The 26,217-nt window shown below is 54.2% G+C and overlaps 1 protein-coding gene and 1 pseudogene across 2 annotated transcripts; both read right to left on the bottom strand.

Moving 5' to 3' along the window:
* Positions 1 to 688: 688 nt before the first annotated feature.
* On the bottom strand, positions 689 to 1,471 carry LOC136461472 (uncharacterized mitochondrial protein AtMg00860-like; annotated as a pseudogene).
* Positions 1,472 to 5,281: 3,810 nt separating this feature from the next.
* LOC136458916 (uncharacterized) lies at positions 5,282 to 25,601 on the bottom strand. 2 transcript variants are annotated; one of them, XR_010760088.1, is made up of 4 exons: positions 25,061 to 25,601; positions 24,816 to 24,984; positions 7,078 to 7,146; positions 5,282 to 5,304 (listed from the first exon to the last, which is right to left on the bottom strand). XR_010760088.1 is itself a non-coding variant. In XM_066458824.1 (2 exons), the coding sequence occupies exons 1-2, from the start codon at positions 25,541 to 25,543 to the stop codon at positions 24,817 to 24,819; spliced, it is 651 nt and encodes a 216-aa protein (XP_066314921.1). In that variant the 5' UTR covers positions 25,544 to 25,601; the 3' UTR covers positions 24,619 to 24,816. The 2 variants fall into 2 exon arrangements, 1 of the variants encoding a protein (XP_066314921.1); XM_066458824.1 differs by lacking the exons at positions 5,282 to 5,304; positions 7,078 to 7,146 and having other exon boundaries at positions 24,619 to 24,984.
* Positions 25,602 to 26,217: the final 616 nt, after the last annotated feature.

Raw genomic sequence — 26,217 nt, 5'->3', positions numbered from 1 at the left:
GGGAGCTCCATGTAGTCTGAGAATATGCTCAACATATAGATCCGCTAGTTTCTCGGCGTTGGTCTTGGTCTTTACTGGTACAAAGTGAGCAATCTTGGTCAAGCGATCAACAATCACCTAGATGGAATCATTGTCTTTCTGTGAACGGGGCAATCCAACTACGAAATCCATGGATATGTTCTCCCATTTCCACTCGGGAATGTCAAGAGGCTTTAGCAATCCTGCAGGCCTTTGATGTTCAGCCTTGACTCTATTGTAGGTGTCACAACGTGCCACATGTCCTGCAATGTCTGTCTCCATGCCTTTCCACCAGAAGTGTTTCTTCAGGTCTTGGTACATCTTTGAACCTCCAGGGTGACTACAGTATTTGGAATCGTGAGCTTCCGACAGAATTTCCTCTCGTAGTACTGGGTCAGATGGAACATAGATTCTGTTCTTGAACCAGATGGTTCCTTGTTCATCTTCTTGGTGGTTGGTCTTGTAGCCTAGTTTCATCAGACCACAGAGATACTCAATCTCTTCACAACTTTTCTGAGCTTGACGGATGCGATTTGTGAGATCATACTGTATGTGGAGCTCATTCAGCAAGCCATGCGGTAGTATCTCTAGTTGGAAATCATCAATCTCTCCCTTGAGCTCAGGTGGTACTGATTCAGTGATCAAGGTGTGACAGTACTCTGTGACTAAGAGCATCTGCGACTACATTAGCTTTTCCCAGATGATAGTGAATTTCCAGGTCATAGTCCTTGATCAACTCAAGCCATCGGCGTTGCCTCATATTCAAATCTTCTTGAGTGAAAAAGTACTTCAAGCTCTTGTGATCGGTGTAGATGTCACACTTGTTGCCTATCAAGTAGTGTCTCCAGATCTTCAGGGCATGCACAACTGCTGCTAACTCCAGATCATGGGTTGGGTAACGGTTCTCGTGTTCTTTCAACTGTCGAGAAGCATAAGCTATCACTCTTCCATCTTGCATCAGCACACAACTGAGTCCTTGACGAGATGCATCACAATAGACTACAAAATCTTTGATGATATCAGGCAATGATAGCACAGGAGTTGTGGTAAGCTTCAGTTTTAGTTCCTGGAAGCTTTGCTCGCACGCGGGCGTCCATTCAAACTCCTTAGTCTTCTTCAGAAGGTTGGTTATTGGACGGGCTATCTTGGAGAAGTTCTCAATGAATCGGGGATAATATCCAGCCAATCCCAAGAAACTTCTGACTTCTGTCACATTGCGGGGTTGATCCCATTCTTTCATAGCTTCAATCTTGGCTGGATCAACTGCGACACCTTTAGCTGATAGTACGTGGCCTAAGAAGGTGACTTCCTATAGCCAAAACTCACATTTACTGAACTTTGCATAGAGCTGATGTTGGGCCAATTTCTCAAGCACCGTTCTTAGATGATGTTCGTGTTCTTCAGCGGTGGATGAATAGACAAGGATGTCATCAATGAATACCACCACGAACTTATCCAGTTCTTCCATGAAAACCTTATTCATCATGTTCATGAAGTATGCGGGAGCATTCGTGAGTCCAAAGGACACCACGGTGAACTCAAACTGACCATACCTAGTCACAAAAGCTATCTTCGGGATGTCACTCTCTCGAATCTTCATCTGATGGTAGCCGGATCTGAGGTCAATCTTAGAGAAATACTTAGCACCTCGAAGCTGATCAAGCAGATCATCAATCCTTGGTAGGGGATACTTGTTCTTGATGGTGACTACGTTCAAGTTCCGGTAGTCAATGCACATTCTCATTGAGCCATCCTTCTTCTTGACAAACAGAATAGGGGATCCCCAGGGTGAAGCACTGGGTCTGATATATCCCTTCGAGATGAGCTCGTCAAGCTATTTCTTGAGCTCAGCCAGTTCATCAACTGACATGCGATAGGGCCTCTTGGCAATGGGTCCTGTTCCCGGTAACAGATCAATGATGAACTCTACATCACGGTCTGGTGGCATACCCGATAATTCTTTAGGGAATACATCGGGATAGTCTCTGACCACAGGCACATCCTAAACTGTCTTCTCCTCTTTTTGTGATTCTGAACTTGCTTTAAGGGCACATAGGATAGAGGTGGACTTTCCGAACTGGGGTTCACATCTAATGACTTAGCCTGATGGGTGGGTCACTTGGACATATCTAGGTGAACATGATATGATACCTCGGTGAATGGTTAACCAATCCATACCTAAGATGACATCTAAGTTAGTGGAAGGTAGCAGAGTTAGGTCGGCTTTAAAGGTAAGACCCTCAATGGTAAGACTCACTCCCTTACAGATGTGGGTGCACTTTAGGTCTCCTAAAGGTGAGCTGGTGATGATAGGCTCTTCACGTGGGTTTACAGATAGGTCATGTTCTCGTGCAAACTTGGATGATATGTAAGAACAAGTTGCTCCAGAGTCGAATAGAACTGATGCAGTATTACCATTAATTAAAAACATACCGTACACAACGTTAGGGGCAGCTTGTGCTTCCTTGGCGTCCAGATGGTTGAGACGTCCACGAGTAGCAGATCCCTTGAACTGAGACTTCTGAGCAGCTGAGTTCTGAGGGCACTCAGCGGCTTTGTGACCTAGTTGGCCACAAGCAAAGCAGGTGAAAGGCGTACCACCTGTAGGGGTTGGCGCGGGTGCCTTCTAGTTTCTAGTGCTTGGTGCGGAGCGGTTCTGTGCTGGGCGTTCATTCGCTGTGCGAGGACGGTTGAAATGGTCCTGACTATTGCGGTCCTGAGCATAACGGTCTCGGGTGTAACGATCCTGAGCAGGATAGGAGTATTTGGCGGTGTAGCCTCCATTGCCCCTACTCGATCCAGGGTTGTCCTCCCTGTTGTGGCGAGAGCGTTCCCTGGATGGTGCATCTCTGCAGAACCTCTTGCGATCACGACCACGGAGAGACTCCTCAGGCTTACGCTTTCTCTCCCTGTACTCTTCTCCCGCTTCAGCACGGTCTTTCTCAATCTGGATGCAGCGATCCACCAGAGCACGCAATGTGTTGCTCTCAATACCGCCAAACTTTAGCTTGATGTGCGGGTTAAGTCCCTTGCGGTAGTAGTACAACTTCTCCTTCTCAGAGTTCACAACATAGGAAGGGGCATAGCGAAGAAGGTTGGTGAAACGAGTAGTGTACTCAGTCACCCTGTCCTTTCCCATCATGATGTTGCGGAACTCCTCGGCTTTGGCCTCCATGATACCCTTGGGAATGTGATACTCAGTGAATGCTTCAGTGAACTCATCCCATGAGATGTGGGCAGGGTCCTCATGGGAATCACTGAAACTGTCCCACCAGGCACGTGCTGCACCTGTGAGCTGGTGTGCGGCTGCTCCAACACACTCATCGTTGGTGAAAGTAGTGAGGTCAAGATTCTTCTCTATCTCCTTGAGCCAGTCATCGGCTACAAGTGGGTCAGGGTCGGTGCCATCATAGGTAGGTGGCCTTAGCTTCAAGAATCCTTCTAGCTTCCTTTGGAAGTCATACTGCTGACCTCCCTGGCGACGGTTTGCTCCTTCAACAAGAGCTACAAGAAGCTGAGTCTGTTGTGCCATCACTTCTGCCAGGTTCGGTGGTGGTGGTGGTGGAATGTTCTCCTCAGGTGGCGGAGTATTCTCTAGGTGGAAGGGTATCCCTCCGCATCCACGGCCACGGCCACGACCATGGTTGTTGCCACCACGTCCCCCATTGGGTTCAACTGGTTCAGGGGTGGGCGCACGTCGACGGTTCATTAGGCGATTAGAACGGCGGTTCGGCATCTACAACACGGATCATAGAGAGTTTAGTGCTTGTGCCATAAGTGCTTATAATTCGATATGATTACATGATTTTGACGATTTAAAGAAAAATATTTATGCTATCCAACACTCATTATAAAGAAGTAATAAGATTCATAAAGATGCAATAATATCCGAAACATTCATTACATGGTTTTTATTACATAGCATCATCTCCAGTAGCTACACTAGAAGACGTGCGAGAATCGTTCTGCTCATAGTGTCTCATAATACATCTCATAAGGGGTACATCATGGGGTACAACTTATGGAAGCTACTGACATTACTCATGACCACGCAAGGTCATTCTACTCTAACTCATACACCGCAGTCGGAATACGACTGTTCTCGATCTCGATCTCCTCGTCTGACTTGTGAAGTCGGGACACGTACTTCAAGGCCTCGGCAAGCTCCTCAGTAGGCTTGGCTCCAGGTAGGGTAGGGTAGGCGTCTAGGTTGAGGCGAGTCGAGGTTAGCTCAAACTCCTCTATCCTAGGCTTCGTCTTACTGCGTACCTCCTTGGTTAGCTGATCCCACATACCCTTCATCTCTCTGAGGCGCTTTCTATCAGACTTCTGCCAAGCCTGCCATGTCCTCTCACACTTGTCCTGTAGGTACTCGGTCTGCCTGAGTGCCTCGATCAGGTGACCCTGGTTGCGAACGGCCTTCTTCCTGAACTCCTCTAGCTCCTGAGTCAGGGTCTTGTTCCAAGATTGGATCTTTAGCATATCAATCCCCTTGTATCTCTCTCTGTCTCCTCTGCGGCTGAACTCGGCCTTCTTGTCATCCAACTCACTATGTAACTCCAAGACCTTGCTGTAAAGATAGCAGTTCCTGTTGCCTAGGTCGGCTGCTTTGTCCTGTAAGTCAATGACCTTGGCTCTGTGGACTTCCTCACGATGGTTGAGCTCGTCCTGTAGCTTGGCAACTGTCTCCAGTAGGCTAGCTCGCTCCTGTGCTCCCTACGAGTCTCGCTCCTGGTACTCCCACCGAAGGGCCTGGTCCTGACATCTCCTCTGCTCCAACTGGGTCACGTACCTATCCTGCTCCAGTAGGTGAATAGCTAAGACACGAAGGCATCTATCCTCCTCGGCAAGGATAACTCTGCCTGCTGCGAAACTCCGCTCACTAGGGGTAAGGCTGAGGTCGAGGGCCTGGGGAAGTAGACGGAACTCTATCATCTTTAGGTGCTCGTAGTGGTCCCTCATCACTCTGCGAAGTGCGTTGTGTGAGATAGCCTGCAGTCCCTCCTCGACTGTGTCCTCTATAGTCATCTCGGTGAAAGCTAGGACAGAAGGTAAGGTAGTGCTAGCTGGGAACTCCACTGAGGTGACAATTGGTCCTTCGATTCCTCCTTCCTTAGCTGGCTTTCCGGTGCAGGTGACCTTGACAAGCTCGTCGGGGACACCTAACGTGATGAGAACTCGGTAGAGGGTCTGTGCAAAACCCCCGAGCTCACGTAGGTCAAAAGTAAGCTTGGCATGGTCCAGAGGTAGCGGTCCTAGAGGCGGCCAGTCGACGTTCGTTGCCATCTGCATGTTTTAAGGAACGGGTGTTAGCAGGTCAATAATAGATAAGCCTTGCATAAAAGTAAATGCAGGGTCGATATATAAACGAAAGAAGGGCTGTTCACGTCCTATTCTATCGTCCATTTCTGAGGGTTTCATGCTATGGTCAAGTATGGCTCTGATACCAACTGAAACGACCCCAATTTCCATGAAAGAAAATCCACAGCGTCGAAGTGTAATAAGATCATTGTAGATCATATTACCTAAATTCCAGTCGAATATCACATCCATACAACGATAATATCAGAGTACAAATAGTGCGGAATTATATAATTTATTACATCACCGCATTGGCGGAATCAATAGTAGCATTCATTCAGAACAGCTTGAAGATAAGATCGCTAAACTCGAGCGTAGGCATGAACCCCTCATCCATCAAACTTCTCAGAGCTATACTCCTCAGCAGAACCTGTGTGCCAAAATTTATCAGTACGATTTATACTGGCCACTCCCAACCCTATGAGCATTGCTTTGTGGAAATTGGACGCAAGTTGGGTATAAGCAAAGTGAACCTATAAGGCTAGGGTTTCCTATGCATTAGCATATCAGTAAACAATAATATTTTATCAAGTTTTAACACCATTCCCACACACATTCCACTCCATTCCCTTTTCCGAGCCAGGTTTCGATCCTGGGATCGACATACCACCAACTCCATCAACACCGTACCATACCATCGCTCAGTCGACAGGCCAACTCCCTCTCAGCACTGTCTCAAGGCCCGTAGCCCCTGGCTATGACCAACACTCTCTCACGGGGGAAGAAAGAGAAGGACTCATCTCACTATCTAGTTTAAGCAAAACCCAGGAAAGGTCCATAGCCGACGAGTCGACACATGTATCGATCGATCAACCATACACTCTGCAGAGGTTTTACATAACCACAAGATCCGCCTTCCTCACTGACCATCGTCAACTAGGCTGATTCCGGCTGCTTGCTAGCCTAGGATAATGCCACTCTACCATTCAGCCCTGGTTCACCCCAAGTCAAGTCTGGGGTGGCTGAAACTGTGAGTCATGAGCCGGGTCCACAAGGTCTCCATGAAGTCTCGAAAGGGTGTGGGGGGAATCCTCCGCGCCCCGTACCTCCTTACACTATCCGCTATCAACCTAGCAGTAGTGGCAATATCCTACCAAGTAGTCCAGCCGTCCCGCACCATATAGGGCGAGTGGTACGTAAGGCTTCTCGGTGAATCTGAGTACTAGTAAGTCTTTAGGGATGACAAAGCCAGAATGTCTCCATCAGGGTTTCCATTTACCGTACCACCATAGCACCTCCATCCCGGGCTCCACCCGTCACAGGTTCACACCTAGGTCCACCTCATATACCATTTACCCACCACAGGTATCCATTTCCAGGGGTGCCCAGGTAGCATCCCATAGCAAGACTTGCCCCAAGCTCGTCGTATACTCCAACTTGGTCAACATAACCCTCACCCTCCACACACCCAAGTCACACACGCAACACTCTCCCCATGGTCCAGATAAAACCAGTATCCACCACGCACGTAGTATAAGCATAGTAGAAGTATGAGTAATGAAATGTATAGCAGTAAGCGTGTGTCTAGCCTAATAGCAGGGTATGCAGGGGTAAGGTTGCGCCAAGGTAAAGGCTTTCAAGCAAGCATACTACCATGTAAGTTCTATCATAGTATGATTACAACAGTAAAGTAAAGCAATAGCAGTTCTATATTAGCCATGCATAATAGGTGCTACGAGATTGGGTGGGATGTGGCACCTTCAGTGTAGTCGTCTCCATACTCCTCACGGTACTCACGGTCCTCGTCTGTCAGGTTCTCCTTCGAGTCTGCAACGTTTGCATTATAGTCGTGTTAGCGACGTCTATAGAGTAGCACAAAGAAGCAATGAAAATTCAAAAGGGTCAAATGCACTCAAACATGAGTTCATTGCGTAGAGCTTGATTTTAGATAAATTTTGGTCCTGGTCTCGTATTTTTCCGAGGTCGTATGAATTAGTTATGAATTCTTGAAGTTTAAATCGTTTTTGAAATTGGATAAAGGCTGAATTAATCCTGAGCTAACACGTGTCATGGTGTCACTGGTCAACGTGGCATGCTGATGTCGGCATGATGTCATCATGACATCATTGTCTCGGTTCCGAGCTGATAGGTGGGTCTAGGGGCTCTTGGGTCGTAGACATGTGGGTCCCTCGTGACGTCATCATGACGTCAGCATCTGACGTGTGGGTCCAGCGTGTCTGTGCTGCTGACATGTGGGGCCAGGTCAACGATCAACATTGATCGATCAACGATCAATACGTGCCGGGTCTCAAATGGGCTTTGGTGGGCTCGGGTTGGGCCGGTGTGGGCTGGGCCGGGCCGAACACGTGGCGTGCTGTGGCGCAGCCACATCACGGCCGTGGGCTCTTATTGGGCTTCGTCCGCAGCACGGCTCACACCGTGTGGCTCACGGTGGACCAGCGCTCCTGGTCCATGGTCCTAAGGTAGGGTCCATGGTGGACCGAGCCCATCGTCATTTCTCCTTGGCTCGGCTCATGTGCACCGGGTGTAGGGCTGCGCTGCTCACCTTGCCCCTTTCTCCTCTGTTTCTTCCACGGCGCGCTACCGCCGGCGACGTGCTCACCGGCGAGCTCCCGCAACGGCTCAGGCATCCAATTGAGGTGGGGAAAAGCCTCCCCATGCCATGGCGACTGCAATGGTGGAGTCAGGGCGACGGATGGTGCATCCTAAGTCACTGGTCACGGCGAACGGCGGCTCGAGCACAACCGGCGTGCGGGAATGGCGCGGGTGCAACGCGTGGGTGTCACAGTGCTCCAGCGGGCATGTTGGGTAGGTCGAGGGGTCCTCCAGGGCCTCTGGTGGCTTTGGCCACGGCGGACGGCCTTCTGATCATGTCAACGACGTCTGTGTGGGGGCTATGGCCTTGGAGGGCGTCACAGTGGGGCGTGTAGGCTCCTACGGATCTATGTGGACACGGCAAGGGCGTCCAGAGCTCAGGGCAGGACTTCCGGTTTCTAGGTGGCCGGTAGGGTCTTCCCGGCGGCCACGGTGACATGGTGATGACGATGAGGCGCGCGGGTCACTATGGGCTCTTGCGGGGTGGTCACGACGTGCGCGTGAGTTACCCGTGGCTTCAGCGAACAGAACGGCCGAGTCAAGGAGGTGCCAGGCGCTCCCGGCGGTACTGGCCACGGCGATCGGTGCTCGGATTGGTGGTCGAGTACTCTGACCAGTGGTCTGGTGCTTGGACTGGTGGTCAGGTGCTCGGACCAGTGGTCTGATGCTCGAACCGGTGGTCTAGTGCTTGGACCGGTGGTCGGGTGCTCGGAGGTGGTCTGGTGCTCCGGTGGTGGCTGCGCCATGGCGGCAGCGTCGTGAACGCGACATGCGTGCTCGACTACGGCGTCCGGGGAACTTGGAGAGGTCTACAGCGTCCAAGGGCTTAGGGATGGCCACGGTCAACGTGAGGGTGCTGTGCTGGTGTGCCTAGAGGCCGGGGATGGCCTTGGCCTACGCGCTCACGGTATGGAGCACCATGGCCAGAGTAGCATTGTCCAGTGGCGAGCAGGGAATGAACCGGGGCTCACCGTAGGTGTTGTGGAAGAGGGGATAGCAGTGCAGTGACGAGTTGCGGCCGTGTAGCTCCGGAAGCAGTGCCATGCAGTGCCGACCCGCGATTGTGATGACGACGACGGCGTTGCCCTCGGCTCCGGCAACTTCGACAGTGTGCGGGGGCTCCGATCCTCCTCTCACGATCTCCTTCTCGGCCCTCTACTCTCGGTGTGGTGAGGCTGCTGGGCCACCAAGCGGCGGTGGAGGCTGAGGGTGAGGCTAGGGCACCGGCCGTGAGCGGCATGCGGGCTGGTTTTATAGCCGAGTGCCATGCCTCCCATGGCGGATGGCATCGTGCGGTGGAGGCGTGTGCATCGCATCAAACGGTGGTGCGGGGTTGCGTGGGCACGGCGCAAGGGGGACAGGGTCATGCCCCGGGCGTGACCCCTTGGCCCGCCCCTACCACAGCTGTTGGGCACCGGTCGCGTAGGCGGTTGAGGCGTGGGTGAGGAAGATGACACTGTAGATGGGGGTGCGGCTAACATGCGGGGTCCAGCGGGCAATGGCTGTGAGCGAGGCAGACGGGTGCGCGGGCGTGGGTGACGCGCTGGGCCGACTCGTGGGCCGCGTACGTGCGCACGCTGGTGCAAGGTGGGCGCGGTTGGGCTAGCTGGGCCACGAAGCCGTGCAGCCTGAGCTGCGAGGCCTTCTTCCCCATTTCCTTTTTCTGTTTTCTTTTTCTTCTTGATTTGAATTTCAAATTTGGTTCTAGAATTTGAATTCCAAATTGGTGCACCTAATTTATTGGAGTTGTTAAGCATATCATAACTCAAATGGAAATCCAAATCACATTTAGAATAATCAATGTATGCAACACTTTATCTGTTAGAATTTAAATAAACACAATTAACAAATGACATGCCATGCTTATGTGTTAACTTGGGTTGGGGTTAAACCTAATGCATTTCTTAGGTTGGGTTGCTATACATGACACTCATCATCACATGGGAGTTCTAAGAAATTTTTTTGTAGTTGGTATTTTCAGTGTGTGGATTTTTGGGTTGTTACACCTTCACATGCGACCGCGAGCATTATGAGCTCACCATTGCCGTCATCAACTCTTCCAAGCTCCCGCGGCTCGGGGAGTTGTCGACCCCAGCAGTCCCGGACTGCAACAAGCCAATCTCTTCGACTGCCCTCTGCCCACTCGAGGAAACTAAGGCGGTAGGGATCGACCCTATACGGTGACCAAAGTGATCCGACCGGGCGCCTACCGACTGAAGGACGACAACGGTGATGTTCTCACCAACACTTGGAACATCGAACAGTTACGTTGTTTCTTCCCAAAAAAATTCGGTCTTACCATTTTTTCATTCAACGTTCGCTCCTACAGAGCACCCTGGCCCGAACACTTTCGCCCCAGGTCGCTCAGGGGCTCCACGGTGGTGCGATACCATCTCTTTTTTTGTTTACTATCATATGGTAAAATACCTTTCTACCAAACAAAAGGGTAGTCCATTCCTTTAATTACCTTAAGTAACTTTGCTTTAAATATTCCGATCGATCGCACCCCGCCTCTACCTATGGTTATGAGCAGCTGAGCCTCGCGGGCCACACCTGGGCTCTTAAGGTTGCAGCCTACGGGACGAATGGGCAGGTGCATAAAAGAAAGAATAAAAAACAAAATTATGCTAAAATAAAAAGATGGAACGAATGGGACAAGCTTCCCCGAACGAAGTGATTCCATCACAAAAACAGAACTGATTATATTCATTAATACACAAAAACGTTTACACGGGGGCTCCCCCATGAACTTAACTTTTACATCCGCTAAACTACTTTTACTCTAATTCCTACTATGGCTGCCCGACGGCATCAGTTGACAGTGCGACCGACAAAGGTAGGGGCTGCTCGCTCTCCGACTAGGCCACACTTGGCTCGGACGGAGGTGGGGCGACGTTCGCATTCGACCCAGGCTCCACGCCATCCGTAGTCTGGGCGACGTCCTCCTGGTGCGCGCCTTCGGCCACGTTCGCACGGCGAGCATCCATCACCCACTGCGCGGAGACTTGCTTGACCAACAACTATGCGTGTGGCAGCAAGCTTTCCCCTAGCGCATGGATGGCCTCTGGGCTCCAGCCGTCGGCATACCCGCTGTAGATGGCGGCAAAGTCCAGCTCTAGGTGGTGCATCGCCACCGATGTCAGCACCACCGACGTTCCATAGAACATCCCATCGGAGATGAGGGCCCGAACCTCATCCGAGACCTCCGCCAGTCGGATGGCGAGCGTGCTGGTACTTGGCACCAACCCGAAGACCTCCGAGACGACGACCTGGGTGACGTTGCGAAGCTGGTCGACCTCCCCCTTGAGAGCATGTCGCTCTTCAAGAGACAAGAGACTTGGCTAGTGCCTCCGCATTCTGGCCAATTGTTGCCCTGGCCGTCTCCAGATCCTGCTCCAGCAGCCCAACCTTTTCGCCCAGTTCTGGAAGAAGGTTGACGAGCTCAGAAGCAAGTTAAAGGAAAAACATCAACCAAAAGCGAAAAAGGTACGTACTAAGACGGGTGTTCTCGAGGATGGAGAGCCCTTCCTCCTGCCAAGTCACCTGCTCGTGTAGCCGAGCGTTCGCCTCCTCCGTCCCGAGCACCCAGCCCCGGAGCACGAGCACTTCCTGGTCGACCTCCGACCGGGTCTTCTACTCTGACTCCAGGGCCTTTCGCTTTGACTCTAGGGCCTCTAGGGAACCTTGGAGCACCGCCTCGGTATCTGCCATGGACTTCTGAAGAGCCACCTCAGTCTCCACCTGGCGGACCTTCACCGCCTCAAGCCCTCGCTCGGTGGCGGTCGACTGCTCCACCGCGAGTAGCTCCACCGCTCGATCTAGGGACTTGCGGCGGGCGGACTCTAGCACATGCTCAAGCTCAGTGACCCGCTATGACGCCGCCGCTTCCTACTCCATCCGGAGGAAACGAGACTTACGGCTCGGCATCTCCTCTAGACCCTGCAAAACGAGAAGCAAGCATGCTGAGGCAACCGACGAAAGACCAAGGAGTCAAGGACAAACGCAGAAAACTCACCACTGCAACATGGGGCAAGTCGATCGTGACCGCTTGCTGGATGGACTTAACTCGCTCTAGAGCCTCCTCCAGCTTCACCCTGGTTGGGCGAGATCGGACTACAACGCAAGTCCTCTCCGCCTAAGCACGTCTCAGAGCTGATCCTCCTGCTCATCCCGAAGGATGAACCGAACCTTCCTCGGGTCCTTGGGGCAGGGCCACACTAGGTCGAGTGCCCCCAGCCCACTAGAAGGCCCAGCCAACGACTGGACCACCACCAGCTCCTATGCCAAAGGCTCCACTACGTCACCTGCTTTGCCATCGAAGGAGACCTCCACTACCTCAATTTTGTGGCCCGCCGGCGAACGTTCCGCCTTCGGCCTGGCCGCGTCTCCCACCAACACCTCTAGCTCTGACCGAGAGGGTGAGCCGTGTGGCCCTCCGCCCGATGAGGCAGGGAGCCCGGTCTCCCTCTCCTCTTCCACCGTAGCTAGAGGGGGAGGGGTCGCAAGGGTCACCTCTGACCCAATCGCTGTTCTCACCGGGATCACCCCCAACACCGCCGCTGCCACCACCCCCAGAGGGGAAGGACGTGCCGTGACCGGCCTACTCTCCCCACCGCTCGTCGCGGCTCGGTGTAGACTGAGTGTCCACTCCACCCACACAGGAGCCGAGGCGATGCTCAACCCCGACAGCATCTGGCCCTGTCAAAAGGAACAGGTCAGTCGCTCAAAAAACTCAACTGAGATCAAAAAGAAACAAAGAATACATATCGGGACGCAAGCGATAGGGCTCTAAAGCCCCGACCCACCGACAACGGGCCCACCGGAGAGGGACCACTTGTGGGTTGTGACCCGTGCCCCCTCACTTCAATCAGTGGGGAGTCGATCTGGCTTAGGGCGTGCTGCCGAAGCAGCTGACGGGGCATCCCCCCATTGTGGGTCACGCGCTGGCATCGGCTCTAACGACACGTGGGTACGAGCCCGCTCCTCCGACCGCCTGGCCTGCCCTACCACGCCTAGAGCAGCTAGGGACAAGGTCGGCAACACCTCTGAAGAGTGCGGCGACCATGCCCGCTTCACCTCCCATTCGCCGACGGCGTTCGAGCTCGCGGCGCGCTTCATTGGTGCGGCAACGTCGTCGTGCCTCTCCGCCTCACGCACACTGCCGGCAGACGCGACCGTAGGCGCACGATGCATCGCCGAAGTCGCGACCTCCTAACCTCCCTCCTCGGAGGAGATCATGTCGTCACCCACCTCCATGGGGTCCTCCGACTTGAGCTCCGCCTCGACGTTGCTCCTATTCTCCCCGGCCCGCACATGACGGGTGATATCCTACTCCTTCTGGTGCCTCCTCTGAGCCTTCTCTGCTCTCTTCTTCTTGGCATCCACCGCCTCCTTCAGGGCGGCTTGCCGAGCCACGCACTCTGGCCCCTTCGGAAGATGCGTCCAGGACTTGTAAGCTCCGAGTCCCTATGAAATGGACGACTCGAAGTCAAGGTACAGGAGAGCAAAAAGGGAAAAACACGAAGTAAGAAGGGAGCACACCAGATTGGACAGCTTCACAGTGTGAAGAGGTCTGAGCTTTCCATCAAGGGTCTCTTTGGCCCTTAGTTGCAGCACCCGATCAAGTCGACTCCAGACCTCGTTCGTCGCCAACTCCTCTGGCAACGTGCGGTCGGGGTCCGTCGGGCCGGTGCACATCCACATCTGCCATGTCCTTTCCGCCAGCGGGGCGACCCAACAGCGGAAGAAGGTGTGGAACACCCGCACCCCATTAAGGCCGTGTCGCATCAGCTTCTGGAGCTTCGCCTCGATAATCTCCAGCTTCTTGTTCTACCGGCTGGCGGGGCCCCATGAACAGCTCTCCTGCCTCTCCAGCCTCCTGCTGGTGAAAGGCGGGAATGGCGCCTTGGCCAGGTTCCTGATGTAGAACCATTCCCCATGCCACCCCTGATTGGGAACGCAGGGGGTGTACGCGGGGTACGAGCTGATGAGCTTGGCTTCTTCTGCAGGGCGAAGCCACCAACCGACGCGGTCCTAGATGGCTTGCCCTCTAATAAAGCTCGCTCGGTGAAGATCCACTAGAAAAAATCCACGTGCAGCTCCATCTCGAGGAAGGCCTTGCAAACGATGACGAAGCCAACGACGTGTAGCACCCCAATCGAATTGAGGTGCTGTAGCTCTAGGCCCCACTCATTGAGGAGCCTACGCAGGAACTAGTGCGCGGGGTATCCTAGCCCGCACTCGTGGAAGGAGAGGAAGGAGACGACCTCGCTGGCCCGAGGACGTGAAAAAATCCTCACCCGCAGGAGCCCTCTAGTGTGCCACCTCCTTCGGCAGCAGCACCCCCTTCTCAACGAAGGCAGCCAGCACCGACTCACTCACAGCAGATGACCTCCAGCTCGACATTGCGCTCTGGATTCATGAACAGATCTATGAGTTTCCCTCTCCCTCGCTCTCCCTTTTTTCCAAGGAACCGTCGTGTTGCATCACGAAGCGGCAGTTGTCTCATTCAACATGAGCAATGACCGATCGGGGTTCAAAGGCCGGCCCATGAAGGGCTCGAGGCCACCTCGCGTCAAACAGAGCCAGGGCAGAAAATGCAGATGAGCCCCAGCGGCCCTCGCCCAATTTGCTCCAAAGCAGATAGGGCCATCTCAACCTTCTTGTTCGATTCTAATCTCGAGCCATGCCCATAGAATCTCCATCGAGGGAGGCCAGCGGGCCACTCAGGTCAGTCTCCAAAATGACCCAGGCATCTATCGGGATGTGGGTTAAGGAGCAATGGAATGCCACATGGGGGCTTTGTCGACCCCATCACAAACGACAGACCCGGATTTCACTCGAACGTGCCCGATAGCGAGCTCACCGAGCACGTCACTCGAGCCATCGAGGCAAGCGACGTTAGCTCAGCCCCTCCGGCTGCGAAAACCGTGGACGGGGTAATGCATGAAAACTCAAAACTACCCCTACCGAGCCCAATGGGGCTTGGGGGCTCAGGATGCCCAAACACCTCAGCACGACCTCGGCTGCGCCCGGCACCTGAATTCATGACTCTGACTTGCCTGATCCCTCGTTGCGCCTAGCGCCTGGATCCACGACTCCGACTCGCCCGATCCCTCGTTGCGCCCAGCGCCTGGATCCATGACTCTAACTCGCCTGATCCCTTGTTGCGCCCAGCGGCTGGATCCGTGACTCTGACTCGCACAATCCCTCGTTGCGCTAGTGCCAGGATCCATGACTTCGACTCGCCCGGCGCCTCGCCCCGTCCGACGCTTGAATCCATGACTCTAACTCGCTCGATCCCTCGTTGCGCCTAGTGCCAGGATCCGCGACTCCGACTCATCCGATCCCTTGGCCCATCCAATGCATGGATCCGCGACTCTGACCCGCATGATCCCTCGTTGCGCCCAGCGCCTGGATCCATGACTCTGACTCGCTTGATCCCTCGTTGCGCCTAGCATCTAGATCTGTGACTCTGACTCACCCGATCCCTTGTTGCGCCCAATGCCTGGATCCATGACTTCGACTCGCCTGATCCCTTAGCCCATCCGACGCCTGGATCCACGACTCCGACTCACCCGATCCCTCATTGCGCCTAGTGCCTAGATCCGCGACTCTAGCTTGCCCGCGAGTCCGTCTCGCCCGATCCCTCGGATGTCCCTTGGCTACGCCCGACACCTAGGTCCACGAGTCTGTCTCGCCTGATCCCTCGGCTATGCTCGACGCCTTGGTCCACGAGTTCGTCTCGCCCGATCCCTCAGCTGCCCCTTAGCACGCCCAACGCCCTGGTTGACGACTCCGTCCCGCCTAGTCCCTCGGCCACGACCAAACACCTAGGATCACGCTCCTAGAAATGATGGGTCAGAAACTGGAAAGAGGATGTTACGCCCACTAAAATGCACACACTCACGCCTAGGGGCTCAGGGGCTACATCCGCGGGTGCGCTCGTGCGCACTCGCTGACGAAACAAAAAATTCCCCCGCTGGCAACACAAAAGTTCCCCCAGACGATTCTACCTGAATGGCCCAGGGGCTCAGGGGCTCCTATCGGGTTCATAAACCCAGGGTCCCTCATGGACCGGCTTCCCAACAAAAGCTCGGCCCAGCAGACGATGTTGCGAACGATGCACAACTCGTAGGCCCACCCAAATACCTAACGATAGGCCAAAAGGGCGATCTAATCTCCGACCAGAAGGCCCGGCTAAGGAGGAACGACGCCTACTTCTGACTGTGGACCGCCTCTCTGACTGGAAGACCTGGCCGAGAAGGAACAACGCTCGCTTCCGACTCTGGCCCGTCTCTCCGACCAGAAGGCCTGGCCAAGGAGAAACGTCGCTCGCTTCTGACTCTGACCTGCTCCTCTGACCGGAAGGACTGGCCAATGCCGCTTCCGACTCTGACCCACGTCTCTGACCGGGGATACATAGAACCTCTGCTTACATCTCTTCTCCGATTGGCGCAGTCGGAGCCGACTGAGACCAACTGACCGGGGATGCCCGCGGGGTGAGGACCCAGGGAACGAGCACAACAAGTAAGATAGGGCGCTCAAAGGCAACCACAAAACCAAGGACTGAACCCTATACACCTGCAGGATAGTACCGACAGAACATGTTAGAAGGGTGCCCTGCAACCTTCCAGGCATGTCAGAACCCAAGCAGTGTTGTGGGCGCCGACGTTTTGCCCCACAGTGTTATGGGTGCCATCAATTCCCATACCAGGCGAACACGGTAAAACCCCCCACATGCCTCTAGGCATCAACAGTGTTATGGGCGCCGTCATTGGCCATACATGGTGAATGCGGTAAAACCACCCACATGCGTCTGACATCAACAGTATTGTGGGCGCCTACAAATCATCTTGTACCCGACGGCATGGGCAATAAGACTTAGTAGCATACGTACTCTCTCCCTCTCTCTTGCTCGCTTGTAAGGTCGTCCCCTTCATCTATAAAAAGGGATGCGCTCTCTCCCAATGAAGAGGATCAATGGACAACTCCCCGACGATCCATCGACAACTCTCCAAGAGAGGACTCGAATGATTCAAACAACCAACGATCGATTTACCCTCTGCTAACTTTAGACACTCTAAAGCTACACAGAGCGCATGCTCGAATACTTAGCGCATGTAGGAGCTCCCGTCACTCTTGGCCCTTTGGTCCAGAGTCTGACCAGACCTCTTGCACCCCCATCTTTCTCCCTCTTGTTTGTAATCTCACAGCAAACTTCGAGCACCTGGGCTCAGAAATAAAGTCACCGACTAACTCAAACTAGACATAGGGCACGTTGCCTGAACCAGTATAAACCCTATGTCATTGAGTGCTAAGCCACATCCGATCACAACATATGGCAAAACTACAAATATTTATGTGTTGGTCACTTTCTGCACCGACACCGGCCGACCCCTACCGAGCCCAACAGGGCTCAGGGCCTCAAGCCGCCTGACTCCGACTCAGGAATCCGATCGACCGACGTTCGAAGGCCGTCCCACAAAGGGCTCCAGGCCGCCTCACGTCAAACAGAGCCAGGGAGAAAACGTAGATGAGCCCCAGCGACCCTTGCTTGACCCGCTTAGAAGTGGACAGGGTCATCTCGACCTTCTTGTTCGATCCTAACCTCGAGCCAAGCCCACAGAATCTCCATCGAGGGGAGGCCAGCAGGGCACCTGAGTCGGTCTCCAGAACGACTCAGACATCTGCCGAGAGGTGGGTTAAGGAGCAGTGGAATGCCACATGAGGGCTATGTCGACCCCGTCACGAACGACGGACCTGGATTCCACTCGGATATGCCCGTTAGAGAGCCCACCAAGCACGTCACTCGAGCAATCGAGGCAAGTGATGTTAGCTCAACCCCTCCAGTTACAGAAACCATGGACGGGGTGACGATCACAAAGACGAGCCGACCCTCGACCGGACCCCTATTACGCGCGGGGCTCGAGGAAAGTTGGACTCGCAAGGAGACCGAATGCGTGATCGTAGAATGATGGCTCAGATCCTAGGCAGGGGATACCTATGAAAAACTAAGGATAACGTTTCCAAAACAAGAGACGCTTTCTCCTACTAGTTTCGCTATCGTCTCTCTCGATCTTTAGTGAAACCCGACCCCAATAATGGCAGTGGGTCGGGTCTCACTCGAGGCTGATAAGGGTATATAGATACCCTTTCTGAAATAGTCGCTGTGACCGACCTCTTTCTGAAACGAACGTCGAGTCAAACTAGTCGGATTGCAAGAAACTTATGCCCCAGCGGCTACGGCACTCTTGCTTACCAGCATGACCAGAGTTTTCTCGCCCACACCTCGAGCTCTATGATCTTAACAACAGGAAGGGTCGGAATGCATTAACCCCTTTTTACACACAAAAAGGAAGAAAGAACAAATTTGTTCAAACCAAATAACAAGCATGTTTAAACAAAGCACAAGGGTCGAAACTTGTCCGCTTATTACAAAAATGACCGCCCGACCGATTTAACTAACTAGCCCCTTCGGGGGAGAACTATGCCTTCTATCCTGTCCACCAGGTCCTACGAAAGGGGAGCCACCGCCGTTTCTATCTCCTCCAGCTCATGGACTTCATAACCGAGCGCGTAGCCGTGGCTCATCGCCTCCAGATCAATGTTGTCCCCATAATGAGAACGAGCAATCGCGAAGGACTAATTGACCCCAACGTAAAGGGCATTCCTCTCGAGCTGGCGCACCCGAGCCATGATCTTGATGACATGAGCCGCGAGTGAGCTAGTCCCCTCCGACCGCACCACCTCAAGGTCATCGCAGATCACTCCAAGGGAGGCGCTCAGGATACTGAGCTCATCACTCTCCGCCTAAAGATTTCTCCTCACCTCGACGAGATCCACAGCCAGCCCGACAAAAACGCTCTTGGCCTCCAGCTTTCGGGTCGTCTCCCTTTTGAGCTCGGCCTAGAAGGAGCCGACCTTCTGCCGCATGTCGTCGCGCTCTTGGCAGGCCTGGTCACGCTCTCGGAAAGCCTGGTTGCGCTCCTCGTGAGCCACGCTGCGTTCCGAGTAGAGCTTCTCCATGGTTTGGATCATCTCATCCCGCTCCTTGCGTAGCTGAGCGACCATCATGGCATCTAGGCTTGCCCTTTTCTCTAGGGCTGCGAGCTTCTCTTTGGCCCCTAGCTTTAGATCCCTTTCTTTCTCAACCTCGCCTAGAAGGTCAAGCATCCGCTGGTGGGTTTCGGTGTCCTTCTGGAGCAACTCATCCTGCTCCTTCCTGACCCAGGCGACTTCTTCGTCATCCTTCTGCGACATCGCCGATAGGGCCTCGAACGCCTTCTCAGCCTCGTCAGCATCCCAACGGGCCTCGGCCACCCACAACCGAAGATTGGCCGCCTCCTTGGTGAGGGGAGACAGCTCGACCATCCTCTACTGGGCGGAAACGAGCTGAGTTGTCACCTCCCCGCGTAGCCACGCCTCCTCGACGAGAAGATCCCAGGCTTCCTTCTGTTGATGAAGAAACCAAGATTTCCCCCGGCTACGAGCTATAAGGGACTGCAGGAAGACGATGGTTAGGATACAAAAAGTATATATAGGAGGAAAAGAGCAAGAAGCATGACCAAGCAATACCCGGGCGGAGGGAACAACAACATTGCGCAATGTGCCCGTGGCGTGGTCTAGGGCCACGAGCACGGACGCGATCCCTACATCAAGGCACTCTCGCTCCATGCTCTCTGCGGTGTCGTCAAGGGTAAAAAGCATCGATGCTAGATCCTGTGGATCCATCCACTAGAGCAGGGGCTTGCCCCACGCGGGCGAGCCGCTGCCCACCGATGTTAGGGTTAGGGATGACTCCTTGCCAGCTCGAAGCACTACCGACCCCTCTTGCCATGTCGTCCCCGCCGGGACGCCGCCTCCGACGACGAAAGGGGTCAGTGGTGCGGACACGAACCTCTCTTCTAGCACCACGACTCCCGAGGACCCCTCGGCCGTGTCCCCCTCCATCCGACCCATGCCAGGCATTGTCGCTTGGGCCGCTGATGGCATGGGTTGCGCCGGTGCCTCAGGCGATGCTGCGGTTGCGCCCGGCTGTGACCCATCTATCACGACCGCCGCCACCTCTACCTGCATCGGCGGGGTCACGACCGGTTGCGTCGCGCCTACCATGGTCGGCGCCACGAGCACGGTCGATAGCCCCGTCTGCCCCACCATCGACAGCGGTATCACAGCCGTCATCGACTGCTCCACGACCTTTGAAGCCGCCCCTTGAATGCCTACGTCCGCCCATCCCGCCGAGGGCACAGGCGCCACCGTGGGTGGCGCCTGAACGACCGACGATGCGGTCACACTAGCGCCGCTCCCACCTGAAACGGGCACGACACCAGCCGACGGCCGTCGCCCCGATTGGAGGGCGATGCTCTTCTTTGGCGCTAGCGCTAAAGGATTCCACTGTTTGTCGACGCTGCAAGGGACGAAATGCATAAGTCACGATGAAATCCGACTAAAACAGGAAAAAATAGAGGAATTGATAACTCACCTCAGCGCCGTCGGGCAGCAGATGCATTTGGGGGACGAACCCTGCGACCCTCACTCTGCCTCGTCGGAACGAGGCCGTTTCAAGCCCGCCCCCTGCTCCTGGGCAGAGGGGCTCACCCCTAGCAGCTCCTAGGGCACATTGGCGGAATGCCCTGCTCTCCTTGGCTCTTAGGGCGCGACGACGGAGCCACCCATCTTCGCAGGCACCTCGGGAGTGATGGTAGAGCCACCCACCTCTGTTGGCTCCTGGGGCAGGCCAACAGTATGTCCCGCCTCCACCGGCTCCCCAGACATGCCCCCCGTCCATGGAACGGGAAGGGTCCCGACGCCTGCAAGGACAAACTAATGCATGTCAGTGCATCCTCATTCTCCAGGTTGTCCCACTCGATATCGTCGGCTACCGTTTCTTCTTCCTCCATCACCTCATCATCGTCACCATCGTCATCATCATCTTCGTCGTCATTGTCCTCCCCTCGTTCCAACGCCCGCAGCTTCCGCTACTTCTTCCTCTTCTTGTCCTCCTTCACCTTCCTCGGTCGCTCGCCCTCGACGCGGTTCGCCACCCTCACGGTCGAATCCCTCAGCAGCAACGTCGGGTGATCCGTGAGGATGAGGTCCCTCGGCTGCTCCTGCCCCTCTCAAAGTTAGTCTCACGGGTCCGGAAAATCAATTGAAGAGAAGGCAAGAGAAAGGGGAACTTACGAAGACAACGTAGCCTCGCTCCGATCGCATTGAAGGTTGCCTCGGCACTGGGTAGACAAAGTCGAGGGTGGCACCCGCGTCGTCCCACAAAGGCTCCATCGCCCTCTTGATGCGTTGCACGATCTCGGAGTTGGGGAGCATTCCCTCAGCAAGCGCCATTCTGTCAAACGACGCCTCGGGTGCCACGCTTATAGTGAGAGCGCGCACGTCATCAATGGCGCCACCCTCCTCGCGTGGTAAGCCCCGATGACGCCCGACCCTTTTTGGCCATTCTCCTTCAGGATGTGGATGGCGGCGATGTGTTCTTGGATCTTCTTCTTGTCCTTCTCCGGGACGCCCCACTTCCTCCACTGCTTTGTGGCCTCCTCGATCGGGCACCCAGTGAACTCCGGCAAAGGGGTGGTCGAGTCATTCTTGAGAAGTGCAGCAACCCCTGGAGAAATCTGTGGGTGGGGGGTCATGAGCCCACGCTCGTAGAAGTGAGCGAACGACACCACATAGTCGTCGGGCGGCGACGGTGAATCCTCGTTGTCGTGCAGCAACCACTCTTTGGCCGAGGTCCGTGCGCAGAGAAGACCACAACAGACGAGGCCCTCCATGCGCTGGAAGGTGATGTTGAAACAGCACCACGGATCCATTGGAGGTAGGGACCGACGGATGTGAGCTCAACGGCGGTGGAGATGCGGAGGCAGGAAACCTAAGCATTGGCGGCAACAGCGTGGCTGCGGAGGTAAGGATGCAGGCATGCGTATGAAACACGGAGGGCTAACCCTTTGGTTTTATAGGGGCAACAAGCGAGAAAACCAACCGCCCACCTAGATCTCCGTGTCTGCCATGACCTGTCACCACGTCTCGTCACGGGCCGCGCGCACGCAACCCATGGTCGTCCCCTCAGAAAACGTGTCGAACGTTTTGCCTCCCCGAACGGGCCACGACCCGTCACAAGTAAGATACAGAGCTGAGAACGCTCCTACGACCGGTCTAGGTCCAGGAGTTCGAAGGTTGGCCCACCGACGGTTTCAACAACCGCTCCGAACACATTTAGAGTGATGGGTGGAAAGGGATGGGCCCGCTAGCAGCCAGTACCCGGGCGCACAATCGCCGCGGGCATCCTGGCCCACGTTCAAGTCCCAACCGGATATGATCCATGGTTTTCCTTGAAGAAAGGCAGAGAGCCCTCAAGACCCGTCGAATGGACCCGAGAACTATATGGATTAACCGCTAAGAATACAGAGTCGGTCGCCAGCTGACCCAAGCCGGATCCTCGTGAACAGGATGCCAGGGCCCCACTCGAACTATCCCATTAACAGCTCATCGAGCACCATAATTCATCCATAGAGGAAAATCATGGCATGGCTCAGCCCCTCCGTTTTTATCGGAAAAAACGCTTGAGGGAAGACGATCACGAAGACGAGCCAACCCTCGACCAGACCCCTGCCACGGGCGGGGGCTCGAGAAAAGTTGGACTCGCAAGGGGACCGAGCGTGCGGTCGCAGAATGACAGACCCCCGTAGGGGTCGGAATTAGGAAAGACCTTTTCTGACCCACCAAATCCCACGGCTATACCCCCAAGGGATCCGATCATGACGAAAGGCAATCGCCATCCTCAGGACACGCCGTGGGTGACAAATGAAGGCCAAGGCCCTTAGAGTCCTCCTGTTCGAAAAAGCCTCCGAAGGAGTATTCTACTCCTCCGTAGGCTCGGGGGCTACTGTCGGGGACTAATACTAGGGTACCCGAAATGGAGGAACTAATGACCATCAACATTGATTCATCAGAGCAGTCAAGAGTGCTACTATGGCTCCAATTGAATCCTAGGTGTGCGGGCTCTGCCTCGCCCGACCTCTGGGGACGGGCTTCGCCTCGCCCGACCCTTGGCTTTGTGCTCCGCCTCGCCCGACCTCTAGGGGCGGGCTCCGTCTCGCCCGACCCTGAGGCCGCGCGACTCCACCTCGCCTGACCCTTAGGTTTGTGCTCCGCCTCGCCCGACCTCTGAGGACGGGCTCTACCTCACACGACCCTAAGGCCGCGGGCTTCACCTCGCCCGACCATTGGGTTTGTGCTCCACCTCGCATGACCCCTTGGGTGCGGGCTCTGTCTCGCCCGATGGGGTCCCATACCGCCGCCAACAACTCTAGATCCGGGCATATGGGCCTAGGTCAAAACTCTAGCACTAGGGAAGAGACTTGCATGACTCGATGTAACCCATGGTCATGACAGGCCATACCTGAGGATTCACATCAAGAACAGCGTCGGGCATGCCGGTGCTGTTCTGCCTAACCCTCGTACGAACGCTGACGGGCGCGTCAGTTCGTCACGACGTCCGCCAGGACGGAATGGAGCGCCATGACCGGCAGACGACGCCTACGCATGGCGCCGGTGATGGACAGGGCCGCGACGTGGAACCGTCCCTGTTGACATCTACAGGGTCGGTGGGACCTGCATGAAGGAGAAGAAGGACCTGGCGATCCTGGAAGTCTTCCTCTCTCTGGTTCTTCTCCTTTTCCTCCGCTATAACCCGCGCTTTCTCTTAGCCTATAAAAGGGAAAGCAGGGCACCCCATGAAGAGGACCGACCGACGAATCCAGATACGCACAAGAGCACGACACGAGCACACGACTGAGCAACAATCGAGCTCTTAGCACCCGTTCACTCCTTTCACCAGAGACTTGTGATTCTTTCGCTCTTTCGCCTGTTTGTAACACCTACTACAAACTTTCAGTGCTACTAACACGAGCAACAGCGATGAACTGGACGTAGGGACTTTCTGCCCAAACCAGTATAAACCTCGTGTCTTCTAAGCACGCCATCCGAGTCAAACGCGCAAATACAAATTTACTCGTCGGTGGTCCAAAAACACCGACACTTAGCATGAATCTTCAGTTGAGAGCTTGATGGTATAATTTCAGATCAGCCGGTGGCAAGCCATCTGATAATTTAGGCACTAACTGAACCACCCACTGCAGAAGGTTCCCCATCAGCTTATCACATACTATTTTTAGGTCCCAATATACCCAATGCCAGATAGCTGCCTGGAACTAACTAATGTGAATTTGTTCTATGGTACAGAAAGGTTAAGCATGCATAAATCGGACAGGCAGTTATAGGACATATTGTGGGCAGCATGGGTGGTTCATCTTTTTGATATATTAAATTCTTGGCAACAGAACCATCCCTTTGTAGATGGAAAGTATGAGCTCCTATTACCAAACAAAAGGGCATATCCTAAGCTCTTTCATTCAAAATCCACAATGAAAATAGCTGCGGCCTAAAATAGCTCTTTCATTCAAAAGGACATTTGAATCGTCCGAAATCATCTGTAAGTGGATCAGCCGAACACCCCTATTTGAATACCTAACTGGAGAATAACTACATCTTATATTATCTCTATACAATGTTTGCATAGGACAATTTCATGCCCAACATTTCCCACTAAATCAATAAAATAGTATGTGCATTGAGAAAAAAAGGGCCAAAGTTATTGGTAGCGCCATGATAACAAATGGATTCAGATTAGCAATTATGCACAGCTCAGAATTCAATGCCCATTAGTAGCGGACACAACAGTGACATCACAAGGATTTAGTTTATGTACAATACGGGTCAAGATCCAGATTTCTAAAGTAAACTAGATTACACAAGCATATGCGTGAGTTCCTGAAAAGATCAGAAAAGGCAACTTAAAGTCACCAAACCTCAGAGCTCACTATGCGGTGTAGAAGTCCTTGAAACACCAGCGAAGAGATCTTTGGCAATGACAAGCAAACCCTGTAAGTCCTTAGCTCCCACTTCCAGGCAATCCTTCAGCAATTCCCCTTCCTCCACTTCCCACTTAACATCCATGACCACATCTCTCAATGGCCCCTAAACCGCAACAAATGTCACTAATCGACAGAGCAATGTGTGAATCAGAGGCACCACGAGTGAGTACGTCAGTTACCTCTTCGGAGAAGGCGAGGAGAAGGCCGTTCAGGAGCTGCGCGGCGGCGTCGCGGATGTCGCCGTAGTGGCGGCGCATCCACTGCGCAGCGTCAGTTGCGGAACGTAGGCGCGAGGCCTCCGCGGCAGCGGCGATGAGACGAGAGGCGGCGGCCGCGCAGGAGAGGCCGCATCCGGTGGCCGATGAGAAGGCGTAGTGGCGGAGGTAGTCCCAGCCGAGTCCCCACGCGCCACGGGATGACAGCAGGGAAGCGATTCGCCGGGCGCGTGCGGCGGCCGCGGCGTCCCCACGGGCGGCACGTGTGGCGGCGACGCGGGAGAGGAGCGAATGGGAGAGGGAGACGAGGGTGGCTGCCTGGTGCAGCGGGACGCGGAGCGCCGAAGCGCGTGGGATTGGAGTGGAGAAGATTAGGAGAACGAGGACGAAGAGAGGGAGATGGGGTCGCGGTGCTCGCCGGCGGCGACAGGCTCCAGCTAGGGTCATCGGAGGAGGCCGGCGGAGAGAAGTGGGGATGGAGTTTTGGGATTAGATTTGGGCCAGTTTCGACACTGTAGCATCTCTGTTTGTGTTTGATAATTATTGTTGAATCATGGTCTAACTAGGCTCAAAAGATTTGTCTTATAATTTATTATTAAACTGTATAATTAGTTATTTTTTTATTTATATTTAATACTTTATACATGTATCTAAAGATTTAATACGATAAAGAGATAATGAAAAAACTTATAATCTAAATAAGGCCTTGATTCTAAAGTTCAGCTTAGAAAGGCCTCGTCTGCTCATTCGATGGGTTTTATCGGCCCAGATACTTTTGGGCTCATTTGACATGACTTGGAACGGCGTGAATCGGGGCCCAAACTCCACCATCCGTCTTTCCCCTGGCAAAGTGCAGATCGCAGAAAAGAGCGTTGGTCAAATCGGAAGATGTTAAAACCCATTGTTCCCTGCTCGCACCACATGAATCGAAGCCTCGGTGGCACTTCCGGAGTTCGACACCTGGTTCGGTTGATCTTACGAAAAAACCCTCTCAAAACTTTGCGATCAACCCGCGGTCCTCGCACGGCCACCTGCATCCGTCCTTGCTCGACCAGGTGAGCGACCTCGATGTCCATGACGAGTGGTCCCTCCTGCAACCGGCCCCGTTGGCAGTAGTGGGA

The sequence above is a fragment of the Miscanthus floridulus genome, chromosome 6, assembly GCF_019320115.1.
Source record: "Miscanthus floridulus cultivar M001 chromosome 6, ASM1932011v1, whole genome shotgun sequence".
NCBI lineage: Eukaryota > Viridiplantae > Streptophyta > Magnoliopsida > Poales > Poaceae > Miscanthus > Miscanthus floridulus.
This window is presented reverse-complemented; position numbering and strand designations above follow the sequence as displayed.